We start from the raw sequence: 24191 nt of genomic DNA, 5'->3' as shown, positions 1-24191 counted from the left end.
GCCCCGCGAACCCGGGGCCCGGCAGCGCCAAGCGGCGTCTGCAGAAATGAAATCACAGCAGCGGCGGGGCTAAGGTGCCCGAGCGCAGCAATGCGCGAGCCAGGCAGGCGGCGAAGGAGAGGACAGAGGCGAGTCCCGCGCTCAGCGCCCCAGCCCGGCACACCCGCGACTCCACCTGACCGCGGCTGGGGCTCTGGGGCGGCGGGCGGAGATCGCGCGCCCTCTCCGCGACTCTCAGTTGGTCGCTCCCTCCCCCACGGCCCTATTCGCGCCGCCCCGCGCGCGGCGGGTATTGTTCGGCTCTGTGGCCGCGGTGTTTAGCCCTCCTTGTCCTCCGCGTTTGGCATTGGCTGCACCTCGTGTAGTAAACTTGCCGCGCGCCACGAATTCCCCCAGATGAAGGAAGCTGCCGCGCCGCTCCCTCTTTCTTTAAGTTGTGCGGGAGGAGGAGGCGGGGGAGGAGGGGAGAAGGGGGCTGTGGGTGGGGAGAAGGCAAGCAGAGGGAGGAGAGGAGGGGGAGGCTGGGCTGAAAAACAATAACAACAGCAAAAAAGTGTTCTCTAGCTCGTCCCTCCCTCTCGCCGGTCTCCCCGGGGCGTTGGACTGGGAGCGGGTGGCCGAACCCGCGAGGCCGGAGCGGAGTCCGAGTCCCAAGCAAGTGCGAAGAAGCCGAAGTAGGTTCCTCTCTCTCGGCTGCGGGGGGCTCGGCTCGCCACCGCCTCTGCCTCTGTTTATTTCAGTGGGCGCCGCCAACGCTGCAGCCTTTTATTTTTTATTTTTTGTCTCCTCCTTTTCCTCCCTCCTCCCCCTCCCCCTAGGTCTCCCGCCCCGGCCTCCCTGTCTCCAGCTCCAGGCCGGGCCTCCTGGTCACACCGCCCCTTTAACGGCGGCTCCCGCCCCGCCCGCCCTCTCGGTGCCGCCATTGGCCGCTGCGGCCCCGTCAATCCGGCGCCCCCGCCCCACGGTCGGCCCGCCCCTCCTCCTCAGCGCCCCCGAAACTCCCTGCCGCCCCGGCCGCTGCCGCTCGTGGCAGCCCGCCGGGGCTGCCAGCCTCCCGCTTCTCCCTTGCACGCCTGGCACTGCGGCTCCACAGCCGGCAGGCCGCGGCGCCCCTCGAAGCCGGGCGGCCGGCCTAGCCCAGCCCCGAGCTGCAGGGTCACAGCGCCCTTGTCCAGGCCTGGAGGGGACGCACCCTGCGCTCGCGCCCTTCTGCAGAGGCCACCTACTCCCCAGGGACCCGAGCCACTCCCGGCCGGCACCGAAAGCGGGCACCCCTGGTCGCTCGAGAATATGGCTTGCAACCGGAGAATATGGCTTGCAACCGGCCGCGGGGCAGGAGGTTCTCTGCGCCAGGACTCTACAGGCCCGGGTTCCGGCCGGGAGGGCGCCATGCGGAGCCGCCCCGGGACCGCTTGGCACGCTCCTTGTCTGCGCCCCCCTGCACACACACACTTTGTCAACTTGTTCTATGATATTGAAAACACAGGTGCAGTATTGTGGGGGGCTAGAGAAAGCCAGACATGCCCCTTCCTCCCACTCTCTGGACACTCACCCAGACATCGCCCCTCCCCGGCCGTGGCCCCCACCCGCAGCTCGGCGCGCTCCGCTCCCCCCACCTCTCCCGTCCTGCTCTGATTACAGCAGTAAACACTGGGCAGTGGCCTCCGCGAGGGAGGGGGTTGTTTGGAAGTCGTTTAAAGACAGTGTCACCCTCGGGGTGGATGCCCAGAAGCCCAGGCCTCTGCCACGGTGGGGTGGGAAGTGTGGAGACGCCCAAGGCGCGCGGCCAAGCAAGGCTCAGACTGGAGTTTGGTGGAGGGTCAGGCTCAGAGCCTCCGGAGAAGAAATCTCCAAACTAGTAGGGCTTAAGCCTTCCGTAAGATATTTATCACTCTTCTATGGTAGCGGGGACCGCCTCCCCCCAGGTGGTGGCGGGGCCGCGAGGCTGCTCCCTGTGCTGCTCGGGGCCTACCTCTCTGCCCAGGGGCTCCGGCCGCCCCCCAGGCCCAGGTTAGCCGCCGCGGACATTTCCTGCCCCGCCGCGGAAAGCTCGCGTTCCGGAGGTAACGGATAGGGAACGGCGGGCCCGAAGGCTGCGGAGGTGTGAATGGAAGGCCTGAGGCCAGCGCCTTTCTTTGCCTAGCTGGGGTGGGAACTGCCTTTCTCTCTTTCTTTCCTTTCTTTCCTTTCTTTCTTTCTTTCTTTCTTTCTTTCTTTCTTTCTTTCTTTCTTTCTTTCTTTCTTTCTTTCTTTCCTTTCTTTCTTTCTTTCTTTCTTTCTTTCTTTCTTTCTTTCTTTCTTTCTTTCTTTCTTTCTTTCTTTCTTTCTTTCTTTCCAAATCTCTGGGAGTTGAAATAAAATTCAAGTAAGAGAAAATAATCAACATGCATTTCAAAATTTCATGCTGAAATTAAATCAACAAAAACGCGGGAAGACAACTGTAGCTGGCGATCGCTGCAAGAACTGGGCTCTTTCGCGCCGGCATAGGCAGCCTCTTCCGGCTTAAGCGGGTCCCTGAAGGTCGGAGCTGGCCGCAGCCCCTTGCATAAAGGGACCTGTGCCCTCCCGTTGTCTCCCCCTTCCCTGCCCAGAGTCGGGGGGCACGGGGGAGGGAGAACGGGGCATCTTGTGTGAAAGCCCGGGAGTTTGCCTGGACCTCGGGATTCTCGCCTTCTCTGAGAGGAAATGTTCTCCACACACCTCTCTGTGTAAGGGGGGAGGGGAGATGCAAATGCCTAGCTTGCCCCCCACCCCCCCTTTAGCAGAGAGGGACCTGAAAGAGAGAGAAGGATTCCAGGCAGAAAGGCTGTCCTGCTACAGGGAATTAAAAAAAAAAAAAAGTGTCCCGTGCACGACCTTTTACACTGGTTTGTTTTTTCATCACTTTATGGGGGGGGGGGTGATTGGAAAAGCTTACTCCAAAAGTATTTCCAAAAGGCAGTATTTTCTTAGAGACTGGTCATGAGAATAGCACTTCTGCCCATCCCCAAACCTCACTGCCCTTCCTTCTCTCAAGTCATCAGACTTCAGTTTTCCTTCCTTCCCACTTTGTCGCCCCCGCCGCACTCCTCTGCGCCTCTCCTCTTCGCCCCATCTTCTTCTTTCGCTTTGATTCCCCGTTTGCAGCGCCTGCGTTTCGGGCGGACGCCGCTGGACGCTGGCTGGGCTGGGCTCCGGGGGCCGCGCGCCGCTGGCTGGTGGGGCGGACGACTAATTCCCTCCGGAGACCCCGCGGGCTGGGCCCTCCTGGCTATTCTTTCCCGGTTCCAGTGCTCCTCTCTCTGCAGGACACAGAGGAGCTGAGCCAAGTTCAAAGTCACGTCGCCATCCCCTCTTAGAAGTGCTTTATTTGTCTACAAACCGCAAAACTCCTTTGCCTCAAGAGGTTTTTTTTTGTTATTGTTTCTTTAATAGAAAAAAAAAAAAAAAGGAAGGAAGGAAAGGGAAGAGAGAGAAAGAGCAAGAAAGCAAGAGGGAGAAAAAACCCTGCAAAGGCCTTCAATATCAGAATCGGTGCCTCAAAAGTACATTTGCGCTCCTTGGCCGAAGGAAAAAAAAGCAGCCAAGCTGCTTTCCGCACCCTATGAGTGAATTCAGTTTTTCAACAGGTTTCTAGAAGGGCCCGCCAAAGCCGTATCAGACCCTCGGGACGCACAACTGTCTCCATCGGGCAAACAGGTTTCCCTCTTTGTAATTTCCCCAAAATTGTTCTTTGAAGATCACACGGAGCCTGCGCCCGGCCAGGCCAGCGAGACTCCAGGCTTTGCTGTATGTGGATGAGCGCCCTGCATGGCGGGCCCCTGGGTGCCAGGGCTGGCGTCCCTTTCCTGGCAAGTGGAAGGAATGGCAGTGCCATAGCGAATTCTAGTTGTCTTCAGAAAGAGAAAAGAAAAAAGAAAAGAAAAGAAAAGAAAAGCCACCTAGAAAATCCCCTCAAACACCCACACACATTCACTGAACACCTTGTGGTCTGTGGGCCTCTGTGAACGGTTGACTGACTTCTTTTGTCATATGATGATCATTTTTTGTACATATATGTATAAACAATGCAAATGCACAACAACGTATTCTCACCCACACACAGAGGTGTATCTTTTTGGCCAGGAGAAGTCAAAACCAAACAAGCAAACAAAAGTGATCTTTAAATTGGAAAACAGAAGCACTTGATCATACCACTCAAACCTTTAATTTTCCTCTTAAGAAAAGGGATGGAAATGGAGGAAGAGATGGGAGAAAAAAATGTGGAATCAGCTGTTTGTATACACTGAACAAAAAAAGGGGGGGGGATTTCACAGGATTTCAGCACTATCCTCTGTATCACAGACTCATAAATTCAACAAGATCATCAACAGGATATTAAGTTGCAGATCACCTTTGATTCAGCCCTCTCAGCCACTCCTGGGCTGGGCGACCCCTGACCCATGAAGGACCACATATGTGGTGGGGGAGCCCCCCCTAAAACCCACCTAGAACAAAAGTTCTTTGTCAGAGGTTTAGAGAAGTGTAATGTAAAAGAAGGGGGAATCTGTAATGTAAAAGAAGGGGAAATCATGAAAATCTCAACCAATGTTGTAACTTTTAAATACCACTTTTAAGAAGGGGAAGATTTAGTGGAGGTGGGGAGTATATAGGATAAGGCCCTCTCTAGTCTCCTAAAAGAACTTCTCTTCTTCCTACAGTTAAAATTTACTGTTCTGTAACTGGGCTTATAAAAAGTCTCTATATAAAATATATGTTCACCATCAGTATAGTGATAGCGATGCAAATGTTTGTGTATTCGTCATTAGGGACTTAGAAAAAAATAGAAGCCAACATTTCTAGGTGACAGTGAGTGGTTATGTTTTTGCAAAAGGAAGAGGAGCCATTGTCCTTATTTTGTCTCCTTTCCTGACAGGTGAGTTTCTACTCCTGTAAAACAAAGCAAAAACAAAAACTCCCCCGAACAGGAGGCATTAACTTACATCAAAGTGTTTAATTATTTTGAGGGCAGTTATCCTTCTGGCTCTCAGGCGAACTACATTCAGGAGGGTGAATACCTGTGACAGGCGAGCAGCTTTCCAATAAACTGCAGTATTATTGCAATAGACTTTGTAATACAATTTATGCTGTCATTCATAAATAACAATGCCATATGTCAACCATATTGCTTACCAAGTAAATCCATCAACGTGTCACTATTTGATTTATCTCAACAGCTTCTGCAAATATTGAAGTATAGATATTGGAAGGGGTATGGAGTTGGGGGGGGAACTACCCACAAAATTTGAGATTAAAAAGAAAATCACAACCTCTGCTCCTCCTTTATCCCCCATCCAAAAACATCCTAAAAGATAAAGAATGAACAGGAGGAGGAGCACATCTTGGAGCCAATATAAAGAAGTAGTGGGTGGTTGTACAAGCTGTGAGCACATAAGGGAATTTGTGGTTCCTGTTTGGACCTTTGAAGAATATTTTAAAACACAACAATTAGGCATTTCCCAAGAAATTCCCAATCCTAATGGTCAAATGTGGGTCAAAGGCCATCCTCCTACAACCCCCATCTCTGAGGATAAAAATGATTGATAACCAAATGAGAATATATGATGACAGGTCAATTTTACTCAACTTAGTTTTTTAGTAGGGGGGAAGTGAAGAGAGCCATAATTTTTCAAGGACTTTTAAGCACTAAGGTCAGGTGGAAATGGGATGAGTCCAGTTCTTGACTATCCAAAACAAATCAACCCGAAGGTTTCAGTCACAGCCACATACCCCAAACTTCTGAGTTTTTTAGAAGTCCAATGCACTATCCATTGTGCAACGGACCAAACTTCTGGGTTTTTTGTTTGGTTTTGTTTCTAATCCTCAGGAAATCCAGGTACATGGGACAGGGATCAAAAACTTTAGCAAGCTTTTGGTTACTCTTAGCTCACAGGTATCCTTAGAGTCTGAGGATTCAGCTCGAGTTCAGAAGCTTGGGAAGCAGAGGCAAATCACCAAGAAGCTCTGAGACCTGAAAGCTGGATGGCGATCGGACACCCAAGGCCTCAGGGCCGGGTCTTAGGTTCCACGGAGTCAGATCGCAAGTAGAAGGGCTCGCTGGTGGGAACTGGTCCCTGCCGAGTGCGGAGTGCAAGCTGCCTAGTCGCCTAGTGAGCTTAATTTGGGAAAAGCCCTTGAACCCAATGTCCTCATCACTTCAGGCCACGACAAACTCAACTGAAACGCAGGTTTGTGGGCCCCTTGGTTCACCTCGCTCTGGCTTTAAATAGGGCTCCACACCCCTCTTCCATTGTTTGCTAATAACCCTCCTCCTCCCAGTTGAGCGCCCACTGGCACCCTCGGGCTGGGCTGCATAAGTCCTTTGATCTCTCAGGTAACTGGGGGTACCCTTTCCGCCCTTGAACCTACTTCTGTCGCAGCCCAAATAGCACAAGGCACTCCACAACCGCCGGGCATCCAGCCCCTCTGCGAGGTCGCCCGTGCGGATACCACGCGGGACGGGCGAGCCGGAAAGCAATTGCAAGAGCTATAAAAGGCAGCTCTGTGGGTCCCCCAACTCCTTTCTTGTCCACCTCACTGCCCCCGGCATACGTACCCCTTCCCCTCACCTGCCGAAACAATTAAACAAAGGCTCAAAAGCCCGGAAATGTCCAATTCACTTCCCTTAGAGTTTATTAATTGCCCACACCCATCGCAAGGAAACTTGGCCCTGTTCAGTGACGACGAATGGAGGGCACTGGGGAGCCGCAGTCCCCTCTCTTTGCGCAGTAGGAAGCTGTAAGCGCCAGCCAGGGCATCCCTGGAGACCGGGCTCTGTCGCCTAGTCTAGGCAGCGGAGTGCCGCGAGGCCGCCGGGTTCCGGCCAGCTTGGCGTTTACTGTACCTCCCCATCCTCTTCGAGCCTTTGTCTGGGGCTAGGAGCAGGTTGGGGTTCAGGGTGCAACAGAGAAGACTAGAAATCGATGCTCTCCCAGGAGCACCTGTTGACCCCAGAAAGGGCGTTTCCATGGATTGCCACGTTGCTGACCCTATACTAGCACCTCCGCTGCAAAAGCGCAGACAACAGCAAGAGTTTTGAGGATCCGCCCTGAGGACCAGCACCGCCGCAAAATAATGGCGTTAAATCCACAGGGGAACTGGCATAACGACTTCTACAGCTCCATGCTTTTAAAAAAGAAAAAAAAGAAAAAAAAGAAAGAAAGAAAGAAAAGAAAGAAAGAAAGAAAGAAAGAAAGAAAGAAAGAAAGAAAGAAAGAAAGAAAGAAAGAGAGAGAGAGAGAGAGAGAGAAAGGAAGGAAGAAAGGAAGGAAGGAAGGAAGGAAGGAAGGAAGGAAGAAAAGCCTACTATTTATTATTTTCTCCAACACCCTGGAAATTGTTGGTGTTTACTTAGGAAGTGTGACACAGTTATTGGGTCCTTAGAAACTTGGGATGTTAAGGGGTTTTGATTTGGCTCTCAAATGGCTTGAAAAAGAATCAGCACACCTGGGGTCAGGCGGGTCATCACAATAACAAAAAGCGCGTCTACAAAATAAAAAGCTCTTTTATAAAGAAAGGCAATCCCGGAAATCCACCGGGAGCCTTTCTGATGACCATCTTGCTAGGCCCATTCTCAGGTTTAATTGGCAGGCGGTTTATTGGCGCCTTATTGGTGTTGATTGAAATTTTGCTCCCTGTTCTTTCTTTTAAGAATTAGCATCTCAAGCCGATCTACCTGAGTCAATTATCTTTTTAGGGTCTGGGTTTGGTCATAAATTTGCAAATATTAATTAAACACACTTTGTAAATATCCCTCTTTCTAATCGACACAAATCTCTATCGCTTCCTAAGAAAGTCTTTTCTTTTTTAAGGCTTCCATAAAAAGAAATTGATCAGGGAGCTATATTTGAATTAAGACATATTAAATCGATGACAGATACATATCATGCTGTGTTTAACAAGAGTTGTACAAGGAGGCGGGTTCCAGATTCCGCACGGCTCTGCTGCACCATTATTCACATTTTTACAGCCTTTCCTTCATGCCTTCACCCATTAAACCATTAAATTTCAGCAATTCAATAAAACAAAGCAGTTATAATTTTGAGGAAAAGCTATTTTGAAGGAGGTGGAGGTACCCATTTTATTGCACAATAAAAATACTCAACAGTCTATATTAAAGGCTAGGTTGAGTTTATTATTTTCTCCCTTCTTTATTCATTCTTTTTGTTTTATTTTGTTTTTACTTATAACCTGCAGGATTGAATGCAAAGCTCCCATTATGGAAGTACTAACATTATTGCCAAGAAATTCAAATAAAGGAAACTCATTTGAAATGTTCTGAGAGGAAATAAAGACACTGGTGACAATTCCAAATATGATGTTTTCTCCATAAACCATTCAGAGATGACACAGTCCTCTCTCCACTTTGCCTGGTTGGCTTGAGACCTTTAAAGTCTTCGAAAATTGTGAAAGGGCTCTTCCTCTCCAAATACAGATGTGGATTTTTGTCACTGTTGTTTATTTTAAATTTTTCATTGTTTGCACTCATGCCTTTCTCATTCCTCCGTATTTGAGTTTCACTGAAGCTTAAAGAAAAAGCCCATTTGAAATTTGATTGTAGTATTTTCTTTGCTTGTCAGTTTTATAAGAGAAATGACATTCCCAAGACTCACAGGGAAATTCCCTGTTAAGCATTGTTCACACCAATGTAAATGGGACTATGGAATCAGCTGTTTTGAAAACATTTCTTATCACGTCTCAGGACGATCTTCCAGATGATGGCTTTATGTAGTTTGTGTGTGTTTGTGTGTGTTTTTAACTTGGACTGTAAACGAATTAAGCTGGTAACATGTTTTACTGTATCCTAAAAGAAAAAAAATCACAGTTTAGTCATTATCCCTTTTTTCAAATAATTTTACTGAGGGCAGCAAAATTAAAATTTTAAACCCTGACTTTAATTTTTGAGCATCATAGAACATGGCAAAATCTTAAGATGTTTTCTTTTTAAAGCTGAAGTGACACTTTGGGGGCAGTAAGAGCCTTAAAGTTTGAGTGATGTCACATTTCTTTGCCCCCCCAAAGCGATGCAATAACTTATTTCTCTTTTTTAAAAGATTTGATAGCAAATTGCTTGAAAGGAAAGGGCCTTGCTTATTTTTTAAGCCAGTGTTTATGGTTTTCAAGTAAGACATCTCTTCTTCTAGATGAGTTTATTAGAAAAGGATAACAGGATAAAAGGTTATTCTATTAGTAAATAAATCACAAAGATATTGCTTCATTTTAATATAATTATTGTATTGGGTCAATTCTAATTTGTGACACTTTCAAAGAAACTAAGGCACACATATGGAATATGTTCTGGACCGGAAGGAGAACTTCTGCTTAACGGATATCGTTTATTTAGCTGCGTCCCTCTAGAGAGATGCTGTTTGGCTGGCCTGCCACTGTAGCTCCGAGAGGCAAAAGTCAGAATCGTTGCCCGATGTTTTTTCTCCCGGTAAATGTAATTGGAAATGGCAGATCTAGAACCGATGAGCAGTGAGATTACACTTCGAGCCAACTCCTTTGAACCATGCTGAAAAGGATTCCATGAGGTAAAAAGTCGAGGTAAAACGGTTCCTTTCGGGAAAGATTAATTTTGACTTCACCTGGCATTTTCCAACCAATAGGATTTTAATATCCTTCCTCATTCCGTCTATCTGTGCACCCTACGTGAGTGCTCGAAAGATTGAGTGTCCTTCCCAAATAAGTTTTTAGCATCACCTCTGCAAGTACGATAACGGGCATACATCTGTTCACCCTCCTCCCAAGAGAGCAGCCCGGAGCTCTTTCAAGGGAGGAGGTAGAAAGCATTTGGATGCTGGAACGGACGCTGCCTGCAGCTAGCGGAGGTTTTTGAAGTTGGGGGCTCCCCCCAGCCTTTTGCCCCTCGGGGGGTCCCCAGCCCAGAGCTGCCCGGCGCCCTTCGGCCGCGTGCCGGCGCACGCTCTCCCCCAGGCGTGTCATGGGAACGCGGGGCGCTGCGCGCGCAGGCCCAGCGTAAACTTTCTGCAAGTGCAACTTGGGCATCCCCCGGGGAGGCGGGGACGCAAGGCTCCACGGGAGGAGGGGGCATGAAGCGAAAGCGAAGGCGTCAGTGAGCACAGGGGCGGATTCCCGCTGGGCCAGGGGCCTGAAAGGGAGCCAATCGGGCAGCCGCGGCTGCTGCCAATCACGCGGCTCCCTCCAATCCCACCCTTGCCATTTCCAAAATCTCTGTCCCACTGTGCAGCTCAAATGTGGTGTTCGCTCTGCCAATCGCTGGAGGACAGAGTGGGAACGGGAATAAGCAGAGTTAGGAAGCCAGGACAAAGAAGTTAAAGAGCGCCTAATATATACATGTTTTTGAAGGCGGGCAGAGGGAAAAAAGTATCCCCAGTGAGGGTCTATGGGTCTGATTGTGTAGTTCTGATGGAGCCCCCTTTGAGCAAGAGGAACCCGCCAGCGCTGAGATTAGCGGATTTGGCAACGGCTCAGGCCAGGCCATTTCAGAATATGACAGGCTTCCCGGCGCTGGGCAGCCCGCCCGCCCACTCCCAACACCGCGCCACAACAGCGCACGTCCTCCCTCGGGACCTGGGCTCTGACCCCAGCGTGGCCATCACTCCGCTCGGACCCGAGCACATGGCCCAGGCGAGCGCGCTTGGCCTCAACCCTCACTCACAGGCGCTCCCCGCACAGCCCGAGGCCCCAGCGGCCGCCGCCCGCGCTGCAGCCTCGGTCGTGCACCCGGGCGCCAGCACCTACCCCGGCGGCGGGGGCAGCAGCAGCGTGCAGTCCTCCGCGCCCCCGCCCCCAGCCCCTCCTCTTCCTCCCTCTCTTTCACCCCCTCCCCCTCCTCCTCCTCCTGCCCTCTCGGGCTACACCACCACCAACAGTGGTGGCGGCGGCAGCAGCGGCAAAGGCCACAGCAGGGACTTCGTCCTCCGGAGGGACCTTTCCGCCACGGCCCCCGCGGTGGCCATGCACGGGGCCCCGCTCGGAGGGGAGCAGCGGTCCGGCACCGGCTCCCCCCAGCTTTCGGCCCCGCCTCCCCACCCGGCCGGCATGTTCATCTCGGCCAGCGGCACCTACGCCGGCCCGGACGGCAGCGGCGGCGGGGGCCCGGCGCTCTTCCCCGCGCTGCACGACACGCCGGGAGGCCCCGGCGGCCACCCGCACCCGCTCAACGGCCAGATGCGCCTGGGGCTGGCGGCAGCGGCGGCAGCCGCGGCGGCTGAGCTGTACGGCCGTGCCGAACCGCCCTTCGCGCCGCGCTCTGGGGATGCGCACTACGGGGCGGTTGCGGCCGCTGCAGCCGCCGCCCTGCATGGCTACGGAGCTGTGAACTTAAACCTGAACCTGGCGGCAGCGGCGGCTGCCGCGGCGGCGGCTGGACCGGGGCCCCACCTGCAACACCACGCGCCGCCCCCGGCGCCGCCACCGCCGCCGGCGCCCGCGCAGCACCCGCATCAGCACCACCCCCACCTCCCAGGGGCGGCCGGGGCCTTCCTGCGCTACATGCGGCAGCCAATCAAGCAGGAGCTCATCTGCAAGTGGATCGACCCCGACGAGCTGGCCGGGCCGCCGCCGCCGCCGCCACCGCCCCCGGCCGGCGGCGCCAAGCCCTGCTCTAAAACTTTCGGCACCATGCACGAGCTGGTGAATCACGTCACGGTAGAGCACGTGGGCGGCCCCGAGCAAAGCAGCCACGTCTGCTTTTGGGAGGATTGTCCGCGCGAGGGCAAGCCCTTCAAGGCCAAATACAAGCTCATCAACCACATCCGCGTGCACACCGGCGAGAAGCCCTTTCCCTGCCCCTTCCCGGGCTGTGGCAAGGTCTTCGCGCGCTCCGAGAACCTCAAGATCCATAAGCGCACTCATACAGGTGGGTGTCTGTCCCCGGCCGCGCCGCCGCCGCCGCCTCCCGCGCCGCCGCCGCTTCTGCCGCTGCTTCTCTTCCTTCTCCTGCTCGCCTTACTTTTTCCCTCCTTCTGCTGCTTCTCTTCGCATACGTATAACCCGGACATGTGACTTCTTTTTTTTCTCTCCCCCCCTTTTTTTCTATGAATAAGTAATTCGATAGCATACACAGGCCCCGCGCTGGGTTCCCACACGGTGGAGTCTCCAGCGCTCCCGCAGCCCCTCCGCCGGGACCGGCAACGCGCTCCAGCCGCCGCCGCCGCCGCCCCGGAGCAGAAGCAGCAGCCGCCGGAGCAGGAAGGCGCCCAGGACGGTCGGCAGCCCCCATCCGCCCGGCCCCGGGAACTTGGGGAGGGCGATGGGGAAGGGAGGCTGGAGCTGGAGCTGCCCCGGTGGCTCGTTCCTTCCCCATCGGATAGCAAGCCCCGCGCGGTCACCGCGCTCGGAAGATAGGGCGTGCGAGGGGCGCTTGGGATTTGCTGCGGTACTGGGGCCACCAGGCCCAGCTCGGTGTGGCCCCTCCAGGAGGGGAGGGGGGTCCTGTCCCTCCCGGGCGGGGTGCAAAATGCGAAAGTAATGAGCCCTCGGGCTCCCCGAGTCCTTCCTCTTACACACACGCGCACACACTCGCCACCGTTACACACTCCACACTCAATTTCATGTGCGCACACATCACACAACTTGACACACCCATATTCCCTCATACATTCCTCTCTCACTGTTGGGACACACTCACCTTCCACATACACTCTCACACTTCATTTACACACCTTCATATACACCTATACTCGCTCGCGCTGTCACACATTTTATCATACATGCCCTAGAGGGTGCTGGAGAAACTGGATTCTGTCCTTTTAAAGAAGGTTCTACTTGGAGGAGGACAGGGCGAGTTGCAGAGCCTCCCTTGGTCTTTGGGGCCTACCACGCCTTGGAACTTGGGGGGAGCCCCAGGCGCTGTGGTGACCCCTCCCACCCCGAGCCCTGCTTTAGGGGTGCCACGGCCCTGGGTGAGGGCAGCTGCGGCCCGGGGCAGTGGGATGGCCCCATGAGTCTTGTGCCCCTTCGTACGGACGAGCGCGTTTGGCAGAAGCACTGATGAGCGCGAGCGCAGTCGGGATTTATAGGGACAGGCAATATTACCCCTCGGAGGACACTTAAGTAACTGGAGTTTACATTCAGTAATTACTTGGCTGATTTATCGACGCTGCGGCGGCGAGGAGGCAGCGGCCGGGCGTGGGCCCCAACGCCTGGCCAGCGGCCCGGGCAGAAGCCTTGTAGGGACTTGTGAGAGAAGCCAGGTCCGGGGGCCCAAGGCTGGAAGCCCCGGGCCTTTCTCCTGTCGCCGGCACCTGACAGGCCGCTTGCGGACTGGCTGATGACCGGCTGGGAGGGAGTTTCGTTTGCCAGTACAGTTCTTTTCTCATCTGGATCAGTCTGCCTTAATGATTTTTCCAAAAGGCAATTTCCCACGAGGCTGGCGTAAAAATTCCCTGGCCCGCTAAACCAGCTGCGGGCCCCTGTGCCCAGAACTTCCCGACTGGGCGGAGGCCCGGGAATGTGAACCGCGCGTGCGGGGCGCGGGGAGTGAAGCCGTTCCCAAACGGAACCCCTAAAAGCAGAGCCGGCCTCGGCCCTTCCCGCCTTTCTAGGCCTCGGAGGGGGAGTGGACCTTACCTCGGCGGGCAGGGAGGCTGCCCGGAGCCGTTTCCGCCCAGGTCAAGCAAGGAACTAGAAATTGATGGCGCGGCAGCTGACCCCGGCCGGCTCTCCGGCCCCGGGGGGACAGGCTGCCTCCCACCCCTCCTGGAGGGCTGGCCCCAGGGGTCGTGCTTGCCAGCTTCTGGGGGCGGGGACCTGGGTGCCCAGAAGGATCCGGGGGCCCTTTTGTTTTCGGGTTCCTCGTCACGCGCAAGGTTGCATTCCAGCCGGGTTTCCGATGGCTGCGTGGATCTGGCGGGGTCCCTCGGGAGGAATGCGAACGCCCTCACGTTGATGCTCAAACCCGCGCTGGGTGTTTTCGGCGGTCCCTGGGCGGCTTAGCCACTGAGCATTGTGTCCAGGGAGGGGCCGCCCCGGACTCCCCTCCCAACCACAAAGCTGTAGCTTTTGCGGGAGTTATCCAGGATCCAGGAACAGATTGATCAAAGGGAATAATCCCCGCCACTCCCGAAGGCCCATTTTCTGACCCACGTGCCCCCAATTCCGTTTATAACCTTCCTCTGGACTGGACTCGAGTTATCACACGTAGCTCCCCTCACTCTCAAACTCTGTAAGTAAATTCTGACGTGACCCTTCTATCAGAATCTGAAATGTAAACACAGGTCTTTCACCCTTTGTAGTCAGGTGGAACTTGATCACTGCCCCCCTTCTTAGGCCCCCCTGAGTAAAACAGGAGATTCTATCACCCTTTCCTTCTGGTCTTTCTTCCTCTATCTCCTTTATCCCTGCTCTTTACCTTTCTTTCCACTCCTTATCTGCCCTTACTCGGTCTGATTCTTTATGCTTCTCTTTACCATGTGCAGTAGCAGAACCAGCAATATTCAAGCCGTTTATTCTTCACAATCCGGGATATGTAGCTTGTGCAGAAACGTGAGAATTCTGGAAAAAAGGGGGAAAATTGCACACTGGCATAGGGTGAATAAAACCACTTAATCCTCCATGTTGAGGAAAGGCTGATTACGATCTTTTGGAAGAATGCTGTATTAAATTAATACTATCTCCAACTTACAGTGAAATACAGAAATCAGGACAAATAACTGGTGTTGATAAAACTCGATTAACTGTTTTTGTTGCAGCCCACCTACAGAGAATTTTTAGAGGTTATGATTATCATTGCGTTATGTTGTGTTTTCCCCTTTCTTTATAGATCATTGTAGGAGGTGTATGAGTAATATTTCATTTTATTTTTAAACAATATTTCCAGGTAGGATAAGTTACATTCTAAATACTTTCAGATGTGCTAACATACTCTGGCATTGAAGCAGTCATCATTGGTGAAATAAAAAAGAGAACAATACACTGAAATGTTTGTATAAGAAAAATCTACCACAGAAACTTATGTACACTAAGCTGTCTTAATAGTTTGACTTAAAAAAAATAAATTATTAAAAACCAAGGAAAAGATCATTCTTTTTGTGTCATCAGAGTAGCTGCTGAAATATACAGAAATTTAACTTTCTTTTTTATGTCATTTAAATATAAGGAATATATCATTATACCATAATACGTATGAGATGACATGTTCAATTATGGACTCAAATACATTAAGTTCATAGATACTAAGTCTTCCTGTTTTTGCTTTTTTAATACCAAGATGTGATGTGGCAGAATATCTAGTTGTCTTGCTGAGCATTTCTACTACCTGGACTAGGGGCCTTGTGTTCAAGGGCATTGTGTTACTGGGGTGGGTAGAGCAGCTTAAAGGGGCCTTGGGCCTAAAGACTCTGGTAAATGGTTGATCTTTTTTGACTCTTAAGCAATGTTAGAATAAGCTTACTTCTGGCATCAGGTAAATGCCAGGTTCTGGCTTAGGCCTGTGGTCTTTACTAACATTTGTTAAGGTTCTGTTCTCCTAGGCTCTTAACTGTCCAGCAAGTTGTGAGGAAGGCTGGCAGAATGAAGAGGCCAACAAGCCTCTCTGCCCAACTAGGCTTGTAAAAAAAAAAAAAAATCCAGTGGTGAGATCATGGGTTTCATAGGTATCTTTATTTCTGAAGAGAATAGGATTCTGTTATATTTCCTTTCCTTTTCCACCAGTGAAATCCTGGGAACACTCTGAAACCAAATGCCATTATTATAATTTTACTGTACCACCCCCAGTTTGCTTTTAATTGAGTATGTGTTTATTTTTCTTTTCTTTTTCTTTGGTCTTCACCCAAGCTGTGTCTTTGGAAGTGTCATTTTATCGGTATTTATCTTGGCAGGGGGATCTGCTTGAATTCTTGCATGTATAGATCCTGAGGGGAACGAGGACGTGGGTATTTGGGTCCTAGTTGGATTGGTATCACAGCCAGGACACACACTAGTCATTCTCACCTTGACCCCTACGGTACTACAGGGGTTGACATCCAGCCCAGGTCCAAGGAGAGCCTCCAGGCCAGGGGACACCAGGCCCGTCCCTGAAGTATCCCTTCCCCATGGCATCCTGGAACATAGGAATTAGGAGTAGGAATTAGGCCGGGAGTTGGCCTTCAAGAGAATGGGAAATGCATCCTGATGTTTGCCCTGAGATCTCTCTCTCAAGTAAGAGGTCTCTGAAAAGCACTTGGTAATCTTTCCTATGTTTTCTTGCAGGGGAAAAGCCTTTCAAATGTGAATTTGATGGCTGTGACAGGAAGTTTGCCAACAGCAGTGATCGAAAGAAACATTCCCACGTCCACACCAGCGACAAGCCCTACTACTGCAAGATCCGAGGCTGTGACAAATCCTACACCCACCCGAGCTCCCTGAGGAAGCACATGAAGATTCACTGCAAGTCCCCACCGCCTTCTCCAGGAGCCCTGGGTTACTCATCAGTGGGGACTCCAGTGGGTGCCCCCTTGTCCCCTGTGCTGGACCCAACCAGGAGTCGCTCTAGCACTCTGTCCCCTCAGGTGACCAATCTCAATGAGTGGTACGTCTGCCAGGCCAGTGGGGCTCCCAGCCACCTCCACACCCCTTCCAGCAACGGAACCACTTCTGAGTCTGAAGATGAGGAGATATATGGGAACTCTGAAGTTGTGCGGACGATACATTAGAAGTCATCAGTAATAATAATAAGTAAAATAATAAGTGGGAGCCCTTGGACCATATCCTAACCTGAGACAATGCCGAGCCTGAGACAAACCCATGACTCAGACTTGCCACCGGGTCTAATTAGCCCTATTTATTCGGTATGAAACCCTATGGTGTTTGTACATTTAATTAATTTAATTAAGATATTTGGGCTTTTTTTTTTTTTTTTCTTAGAAAACAAACAAACACAAACCCAACCAAGCTGGACTTGTATGTTGCAGGGGGACAGGCCTGGGAGCAAACTGTACCAGGGAAAATGAAAGGAGGGATCAGTTAATCGAGATACACACTGCCAATGCAATATATATGGTTTTTAAAAGGGTGAGAGAAAGAGCATGAAGTCAGAACTCCACACAGCAACAAGGCCCTCTGCATTTCCTGGAGTGCCTCATGAATGCCTTTGACACCATAATGCGCTTCTCTGGAGTCTCTGCCTCCTGCTTGGGCCCTAATTCTGCAAAGCCCTCTTGATTGTAAACCACACACTTGCTGCATTGCCCACAGATCTTGGACTATACCTGTGTCCAAAAATATTTGTAAAAAACCCTTTAAGTTCTAATACTTATAATTTTTGATTTCTACTCTTATTACTGATCTCACCGTAACACTATTTTTATACAGGATTATTTCTTCAGTACCCTGCTTGTATGATTTAACAAAGGAAAAAAAAAAGATGCAGCAACCTTAGTTCATCTCCATATATTGTGCTACTGTGATTGTTCAAGCTAAGTGGAGAGAAGAAAAAGCTGCTGTAATAGACAACTGTGAAACTGTGATATTTGATAAAATAGAAGAAATTCAAGTGCTCTCTTTCTCCTCTTTTTTTTTAAACTGAAATCTCAGATGCTGCCTCTTTACTCTGTCCAAACTTCTTGTGTAATAAAGAGATTATGTTTTAGAGCATAAGTTCTTTGGGATGCCAAAATTAACAGGTAAGTGTAAGGAGGTGTGATGTTGGCAACATGCCTACTTTTTGGGAACGCTGTTGTTTTAAAAAGAGGCCAACCCCTCTTTTATACTCTTGTATCAACCTTTTAAAAAGTCCTTATTTTTCAATACCTGAAATTGCATTTTGATGCGTTTTCTTCCACCTGAGCACGCATAACTATCCCATTTGAAAATGAAAGTATGATTTACATTAAAAGAGGGGAGGGAGTTGCTATACATATTAAAAATTTTTAAAGGTTTATAGTTACCACCAAACACTGATGAATGTGTGACCTTTGCCAGAGCTGTCAAGCTAGTATAAGAAAGGTCAAGGACCTAGGACAATAACTCTTAGTCAATTTATTTTCAGTTGGTACAACACATCTTGTGTGCAAAACATAGTCCATCATAAACATCATACAAATATACTAAAGAGCACTAATTTATCCTCAGAGACCCTGAAGACACCCCCTCCCCAGGGTTTGTAGAAATTTGTGTGCTGTGAGTGGTTGATGTAGTCTTGTCATTGTTAATAACTTGTATGTGAACACTATTATTTGTACAGTTGAATTAATTTATTGTCAGACATCCTTTTTTTTTTTTTTTTTCTGGAAGAGTTCAAAGCACACCAAAGAATTATATTATACATTTTGGTGAAAGATTGTCATTTATGGTGTACCATTTATTTAAAAAAAAAAAAAGGAAGGAAAATGGGAAAATATATTTTTAAACTTACTTGAATGAACAATGTAATGTGAAAATCAGGACTCTTCCTGCATGTCTCTTTTGCATTGTGTTGATGAGATTATATATAGTTTATAGATATATTCTATCACTAGTACAGTGCATGGTGCTGTCACTTTGAAAGCCTTTCAATGTTGTCTTCAGATTGTAGCAGTGAATATGAAACATGCAGACCCTCCTTTATAAAGAAAAAGACCATAAAACTTGAATATAAAATAATTCTACATTTTAAAAGTTTATTTGATTTTCATATTATTCACTTTTAAAGCTCTTTCAAATAGACAAAGATGAGCTATGAACTTTGTGGGGATAATTTATGTATCGTAAACTTATTAGAACAAAATACTCCTGATTTATAATGAGTTGTTTTATTTATACAACTTTTTCAATGGTAGTTTGCACTATTCTTTATTATGCTACAGGTTTATTTATTATGAAACAAAGGAATATGTATTTTATGTATTTTGCCATGCATAGGTTAATTCTCTGCCAGATCGTGATACACCTAAAATGAAAACAAAATGTGTACCTCCAATAGAAAGAATGATTATGAAGTAAAAAATTTAATAAAGGTATTCTTCCTATGTACTGCTTATGTTTTACATAATGACATAGTTCTGCCATTCTCTTCCAGACAGAACAGGTTGCTCATGTGGTGATTATTATAGTAATTATTAGTCTCTCTTCCCTTGATCAGTTTATTTCCTCACCCTCCCCAAGCAATAGAATATTTTTACAGTTTGGTTTAATTTACAATCTAATCTAGAAAATACAGTATATTTATGAAGAGTAAGCTCTGCAGGTTGCATGGAACACTAGCATAAATCTTCGGGTTTGCTGCATTCATTTGTTAAAATTAATAATATCCTTAGTGATCCTAATCAGTAGAGAGCTGAAAAGCAAATTTTAGCCTTCCTTTGCTGCCTAGCTTCTCAAGAAAAAGGTAAAAAAGAACAAGAAAAAGATGGAGGGACAGTGAGAGGTTTCCAGATACAAAAATCAGGAACCAAGATGGCTATGGAGTTAAACATCCTGAAAGAAGTTGAGTCATGCACATCAAATACCTCTTGTATCAGGTGGTAGCAGCAGAATCCAATTTTATTGTGTTTTATTTGGAAGTAGAGTGGATATAAGCAACTTAGCTCAGCATTTTGGGGCAGGTATTAAAGAGAAATTAGATTTGTGGCAACAAAATACCCCAAGTGGCTTAAAGTAATACAATTGGCTATCCACATTAACAAGGCTGAACACGTTTGCTTGTTTTTAGGTTGGCTGATACAAAACTGATAAAAGGCAAGTAGTTAAAAACAATTGGTAGTGATGTCAACAAACAGTTCTCTAAAAGGTTATAGAGGTTTTTAAAAGTCAGGTTTGTTAAATGTAGTAAAGGTGAAACAGGTTGCAAAGAGTCGTTTGAAGCCAGATGACAATGACTAGCACACGAAGGAGAAAAACACTCATAAATGAAGGCCCCCATCAATGGGAAAACTTATAGCTCTCTAATGAAGTTTCTTGTGAAAAGAAGGGTGACACAAAGCCACCAAGACATGAATCATTCATGGGAAATATAAAAGATAAAAGATATCTGACAAAGAGCAGAACCTTGTATAGAGTGCATAAAACAAGTTTCCCCTTCTTATTTTCTGCTTTAAAACGCACAATCTCCCACTCCCAGCGTTCTCTGTCCAGTCTATAGAGTTAAAATTGACCACTGCTCGTCCTGCGCCACTTCAAAGTAATTTAGTCCAGAACGGAAGGCTTGGCGCTTGGACAATCTTCATGGTGTGTTAAGATTTCTATGGCAATTGGCAAGCAAGACGTTCCCATCTGAATATGCCTCAAAGAAAGCCACGTATTGACACTAAGTTGGCTATCATCAAAGACTTCATCTTTCCTGGGCAAAACGTGGCCCTCGTGGCCCTTGCAGACACTGCTTAAATCATCTACCTTTGTTTTCCAGGCTAGGAGAATCTTCAAACACATGATTATTTGTATTATTTATGTATATATTTCCCCATTCAGGATGTTCTTTGGTAAAGCTAATGCTCCTAAAAATCTAAAGTACTAAGAAAGAGCTTGAGGGTGGGGATTATATTCTTTTCAAGCAGTTGGAGACGGCCACAAGAGAGGGATAGTACTGGAGACAGGAAAAGAGGAGGCCCAAACTCCTTGAAAGCTAGGCCCAACAGTCTGCAGACTCTGCAGTCTTGCCATTTACATCTCACATTTTGTGGGTGCTTTCAGAGACCATAGTGGTTCTATCTATCAATCGAGCATCTCTTTTTGAAAGGGGACAAGAGATGTTCACCTAAAGTATTTTTTATTCCAGTTTGGTTAGGACATACAACTGGGTAGGAGGGTGCGGAGACAATCTGATTTCTCAAGTGATCCCCTTAAATCAGAGGAAGAAAGGAAAGCTGAAAACAAGAGAAACAAAACAATCCAGCAACATATTAATACTTTCAGCTTGTCACACCACACTGCCCACTGGCCCATCCACCCGAGGTCTACCAAAATAGCCAGGAACCCCACCCATCCAGGGCTGGAGGGTTGGGAAGGAGACCCATAGAGAAACCACCCTGAGGTTGCTAGCATACTTCCCCTCAATGAACAAAAACTCAGACACTCATACTCTGCCATCCCCCACCCACCCATGCCCACGCAGAAACACTCAGGGGCACACATTCACACACAACCCAGAGTGCCTAATCAGGCAGCGAGAAGTTCAAAGGCATGTTCTTTGAAATTCAAAATACAGCTTTTATAGTACATCCACTCTGAGCGTCGGCATTGCTATGGCAATGGGCATGGCCAGGGGAGTCTCTGGCAGAGGGTCCACAGTGATTCGAGACACTCTATTAAGATACAGTTGCAGTGACCTTTTCTTTCACGCCAAGTTAGCTCAGTCAGTCTTCACCTGATTAGAAATATATATTACATATCACATTACATAGATGTAATACATGTAATACATATATATGTCTTTCCATCCACTTTTGTCAAGATTCCGCCTTAGAACCTCCCGTTTTGAGAGAAAGGAGGAAGAATGAGAGGAGCGAGAAAGCCAAGTGGGGGTGGGGGTGGGTGATGTCAGAAGAGTGGGGAGCCGGGCAGGAGAGCCCCAGCCCCAGTTCCTCTTCCTTCTCTCCCCACCTAAGCACTTTTATTTGCAGAGCGATTGTTCTTTGTTTATTTAATACAAGTACTGTGTGAATGGTGAAAAATAAACACGATGAAAAATAACCAAACAGATGATTCCTCCGAGTGAAAAAGCCCGGACTTAATAAAAGTGCGAAGCAGTTACCGCTGAATGAGAAACCCTTTGAAGTGGAACTTATTATAGGAGGAATACTTTGGGGTTGCCTTAACGACGCCGCTGAATCGAAAGCGCTCGCCTTTGTCAGCGATTTGTTCTCCTTTGCTGGGGTGCCCGGAGAAATTACTTACATGGGCTGCCTTAACATGCAGCCTGCAAATCAGTAACTTTGCAGCTCAGACTTGCAGACGCCACTCGGCAACAGACAAAAAGAAGTCAGGGGGAAACGCACCAACCTTTCACGCCGAGTCTCTGGGGATGGGGATGCACGGGCCTGTTGGGGGCGGCAGATAAGAAGTTGTCTTACAACTGTCCCCCCCCCCCCCACACACACACCCTCGGGTTCTCCACCCTAAGCCCCCACCCCTACGCTGACTTCCGAGCCTGCGCCGGGGCCTCGGCCGGCGGCCTTGCTAGGATACAAGGGAAGCTCGGGCCTCTCCAGGGCCCTCCGGCGAGGGGCGCTCTTCCGCGCGCTGGCCGGGCGCCGGACGTTCCCAGCAGTCCGGGCCATATTTAATAAGGGCCGTTTATCACCCAGGCGCTTTGAAGGTCGCCTCCAGCCCTGTGCCCATTAGAAAGGCGGAGGTGACATTTAAACTCCGTTTTCAAGGATCGCGGGGGGATTTCAATGAAAAGGCAACTCGTTTGTCTTATGGGCCTGGAAACAACCCCCTTCTCGCTCCTTTTGACCACATGGCATAACTCAAAAACAATAGTTCAAAAGTGAAATGGCATCGTGGTGTTCACTCGAAGACAGGCCCCCATCTAGCACCAGAGAAAAGAGGTAGTCCGCAAGACAATGTGCTTTTTGTGTCCGGCTCTGTCACAAGGGTTGTGTTGTTTGCTTTGGAGGCTGCGCCTGTTATACTTCGCTGAAAGTGCTTGTGTTAAACAAGAGTTATAAGTCATCCAAAACAACAAACATTTTGATTTTCTTTGCCTAAAGGGCTTTCCTTGGCTATGGGCACCGTGAAAAAATAATGTCCTTGCTGAGAAAGGAACACCAGTAGTAGCATTAGAAGCGGGCGCATTAAATATTGAATGACACGGGGAAAAAGAGCTTGTCGAGGGGCACTCAGCCTTAAAGTCTTTCTTCAACTTTGTCTTCGGTGGCTGCCGGACTATTTAAGATGGTATTAATTAAGGCAGCTTCGGATGCCGCTGAGCCCGCCGGCCCCTCGGCCGCGCTCGGTCAATGGGCTTGTGTCCCCGTGCTCTGCTCACGCGTTGGCTGAGCCGAGTGCAAATGTCACTTCTCATTTGGAGGCTGAAGAGAAGGGCCCATCCTACATTAAGGGCAGCAGGGATGCAGTCAGCAGCAGGCGTTAAAGGAGTAAGAGGGGCTGGGGTGAGAGGGGAGGGGAGGTGGGAACAAAATGGGAACATCTGCCCTGGGCCGGGGAGGAGAGCCCGCCTGCGTGCACTGCTTTTGGCACATCTTGGAGAGTGTTGTTTAGCAAACAAGGGCCACGCGGGACTCGTGGGGCTGGGACAATTTAAAACCCAGCCCAGAAAAAAATCCATTAGGCAGTCTGGCGGAGCATTATTTCACAAAGGGAGTAGCTTCTACAAAAAAAGACAAAAGCTTGGTGCAAATTGGCTTCTTTGCTGGCTTCCTCCTCCCCTCTAAGTTCCCCTTTGCAGGTCACAAAGCCCAAAAGGCCTCAGCCAAGGACTTCTGATCCAATTTTACAGATGGTGAAACTGAGACCTCAGGAAAGACTTAGAGAAGACTTCTGTTAGTGTTCCCCTGAAGAGTGGGAAGTTGAGACCCTCATTGAGACAGAAGACCCAGGTAGGGGTGGAGCTCTGTTTAAGGGCAAGGACAGCCACACAGGAGTTACCCCTCCTCCTCGATTCTAAGCATTTGATTCAAAATCAAATGGAAGTTTATTTCGGCAGTGGGAAATTCCTAACATTAAAAAAAAAAAAAAGGAATGAAGCTAACTGTCAACTAACTGTGACATAAATGCAATGCATGCTTTACAAAACTCCACTATCAATTCTTGATGAGGAGAGACAAGACGTGGCTGGATAGAAGGGTGCAGAACACCCTGGCAGATTGGTTTCTGGAGCCAAAATCCCCCACGGGAGCCCTGTCTCCCGGTGTGGAGTTCCAGATGGACATGGGTCTTCTCTTTCACCACAAGATCCCTTGGATGTGGGGGGAAATGCAGCCAAATGCTCTTTCCTCTGTGTGTATGTGAGAGAGAGACTGATATGGATCCTTGAAGCTGCATACAGGGGTCCAGCACCCTTAACTCTAGATCCATTTGCATGTTGGATTCTCCTTCTCAGGATGTGTCCCCTCAGGGCTCTTTTCGGCCTCCTGAGTAAGGTGAGATCAAGATTCCCACCAAGTGCCATCCTGCAGGAGAAGCAGTTCCGGCTGGGCAGGGCTGGGCTCTTTGAGCAAGGGGGGAGGGGGCGGGTAGCTCAGATAGATCTGCCCACAGAGACTGGGGCTGAGGCCTACACCCTCCACGCCATTGGGAACTGGAGGCATCGCCTGCGGGGCTGGTCAGGA

The 24191-nt window shown here is 49.3% G+C and overlaps 1 protein-coding gene across 1 annotated transcript; it reads left to right on the top strand.

Annotated features, from left to right (window-relative positions):
* Positions 1–10392: 10392 nt before the first annotated feature.
* On the top strand, positions 10393–17674 carry ZIC5 (Zic family member 5). The gene is made up of 2 exons (XM_074378645.1): positions 10393–11863; positions 16195–17674. Exons 1-2 carry the CDS (start codon positions 10408–10410, stop codon positions 16635–16637), a joined length of 1899 nt encoding a protein of 632 aa, XP_074234746.1. The 5' UTR covers positions 10393–10407; the 3' UTR covers positions 16638–17674.
* Positions 17675–24191: the final 6517 nt, after the last annotated feature.

Source organism: Camelus bactrianus, chromosome 14 (assembly GCF_048773025.1).
Source record: "Camelus bactrianus isolate YW-2024 breed Bactrian camel chromosome 14, ASM4877302v1, whole genome shotgun sequence".
NCBI classification, from domain to species: Eukaryota; Metazoa; Chordata; class Mammalia; order Artiodactyla; family Camelidae; genus Camelus; species Camelus bactrianus.
The sequence above is the reverse complement of the archived record's forward strand: the minus strand, read 5'-3'. Positions and strand labels throughout refer to the sequence as shown.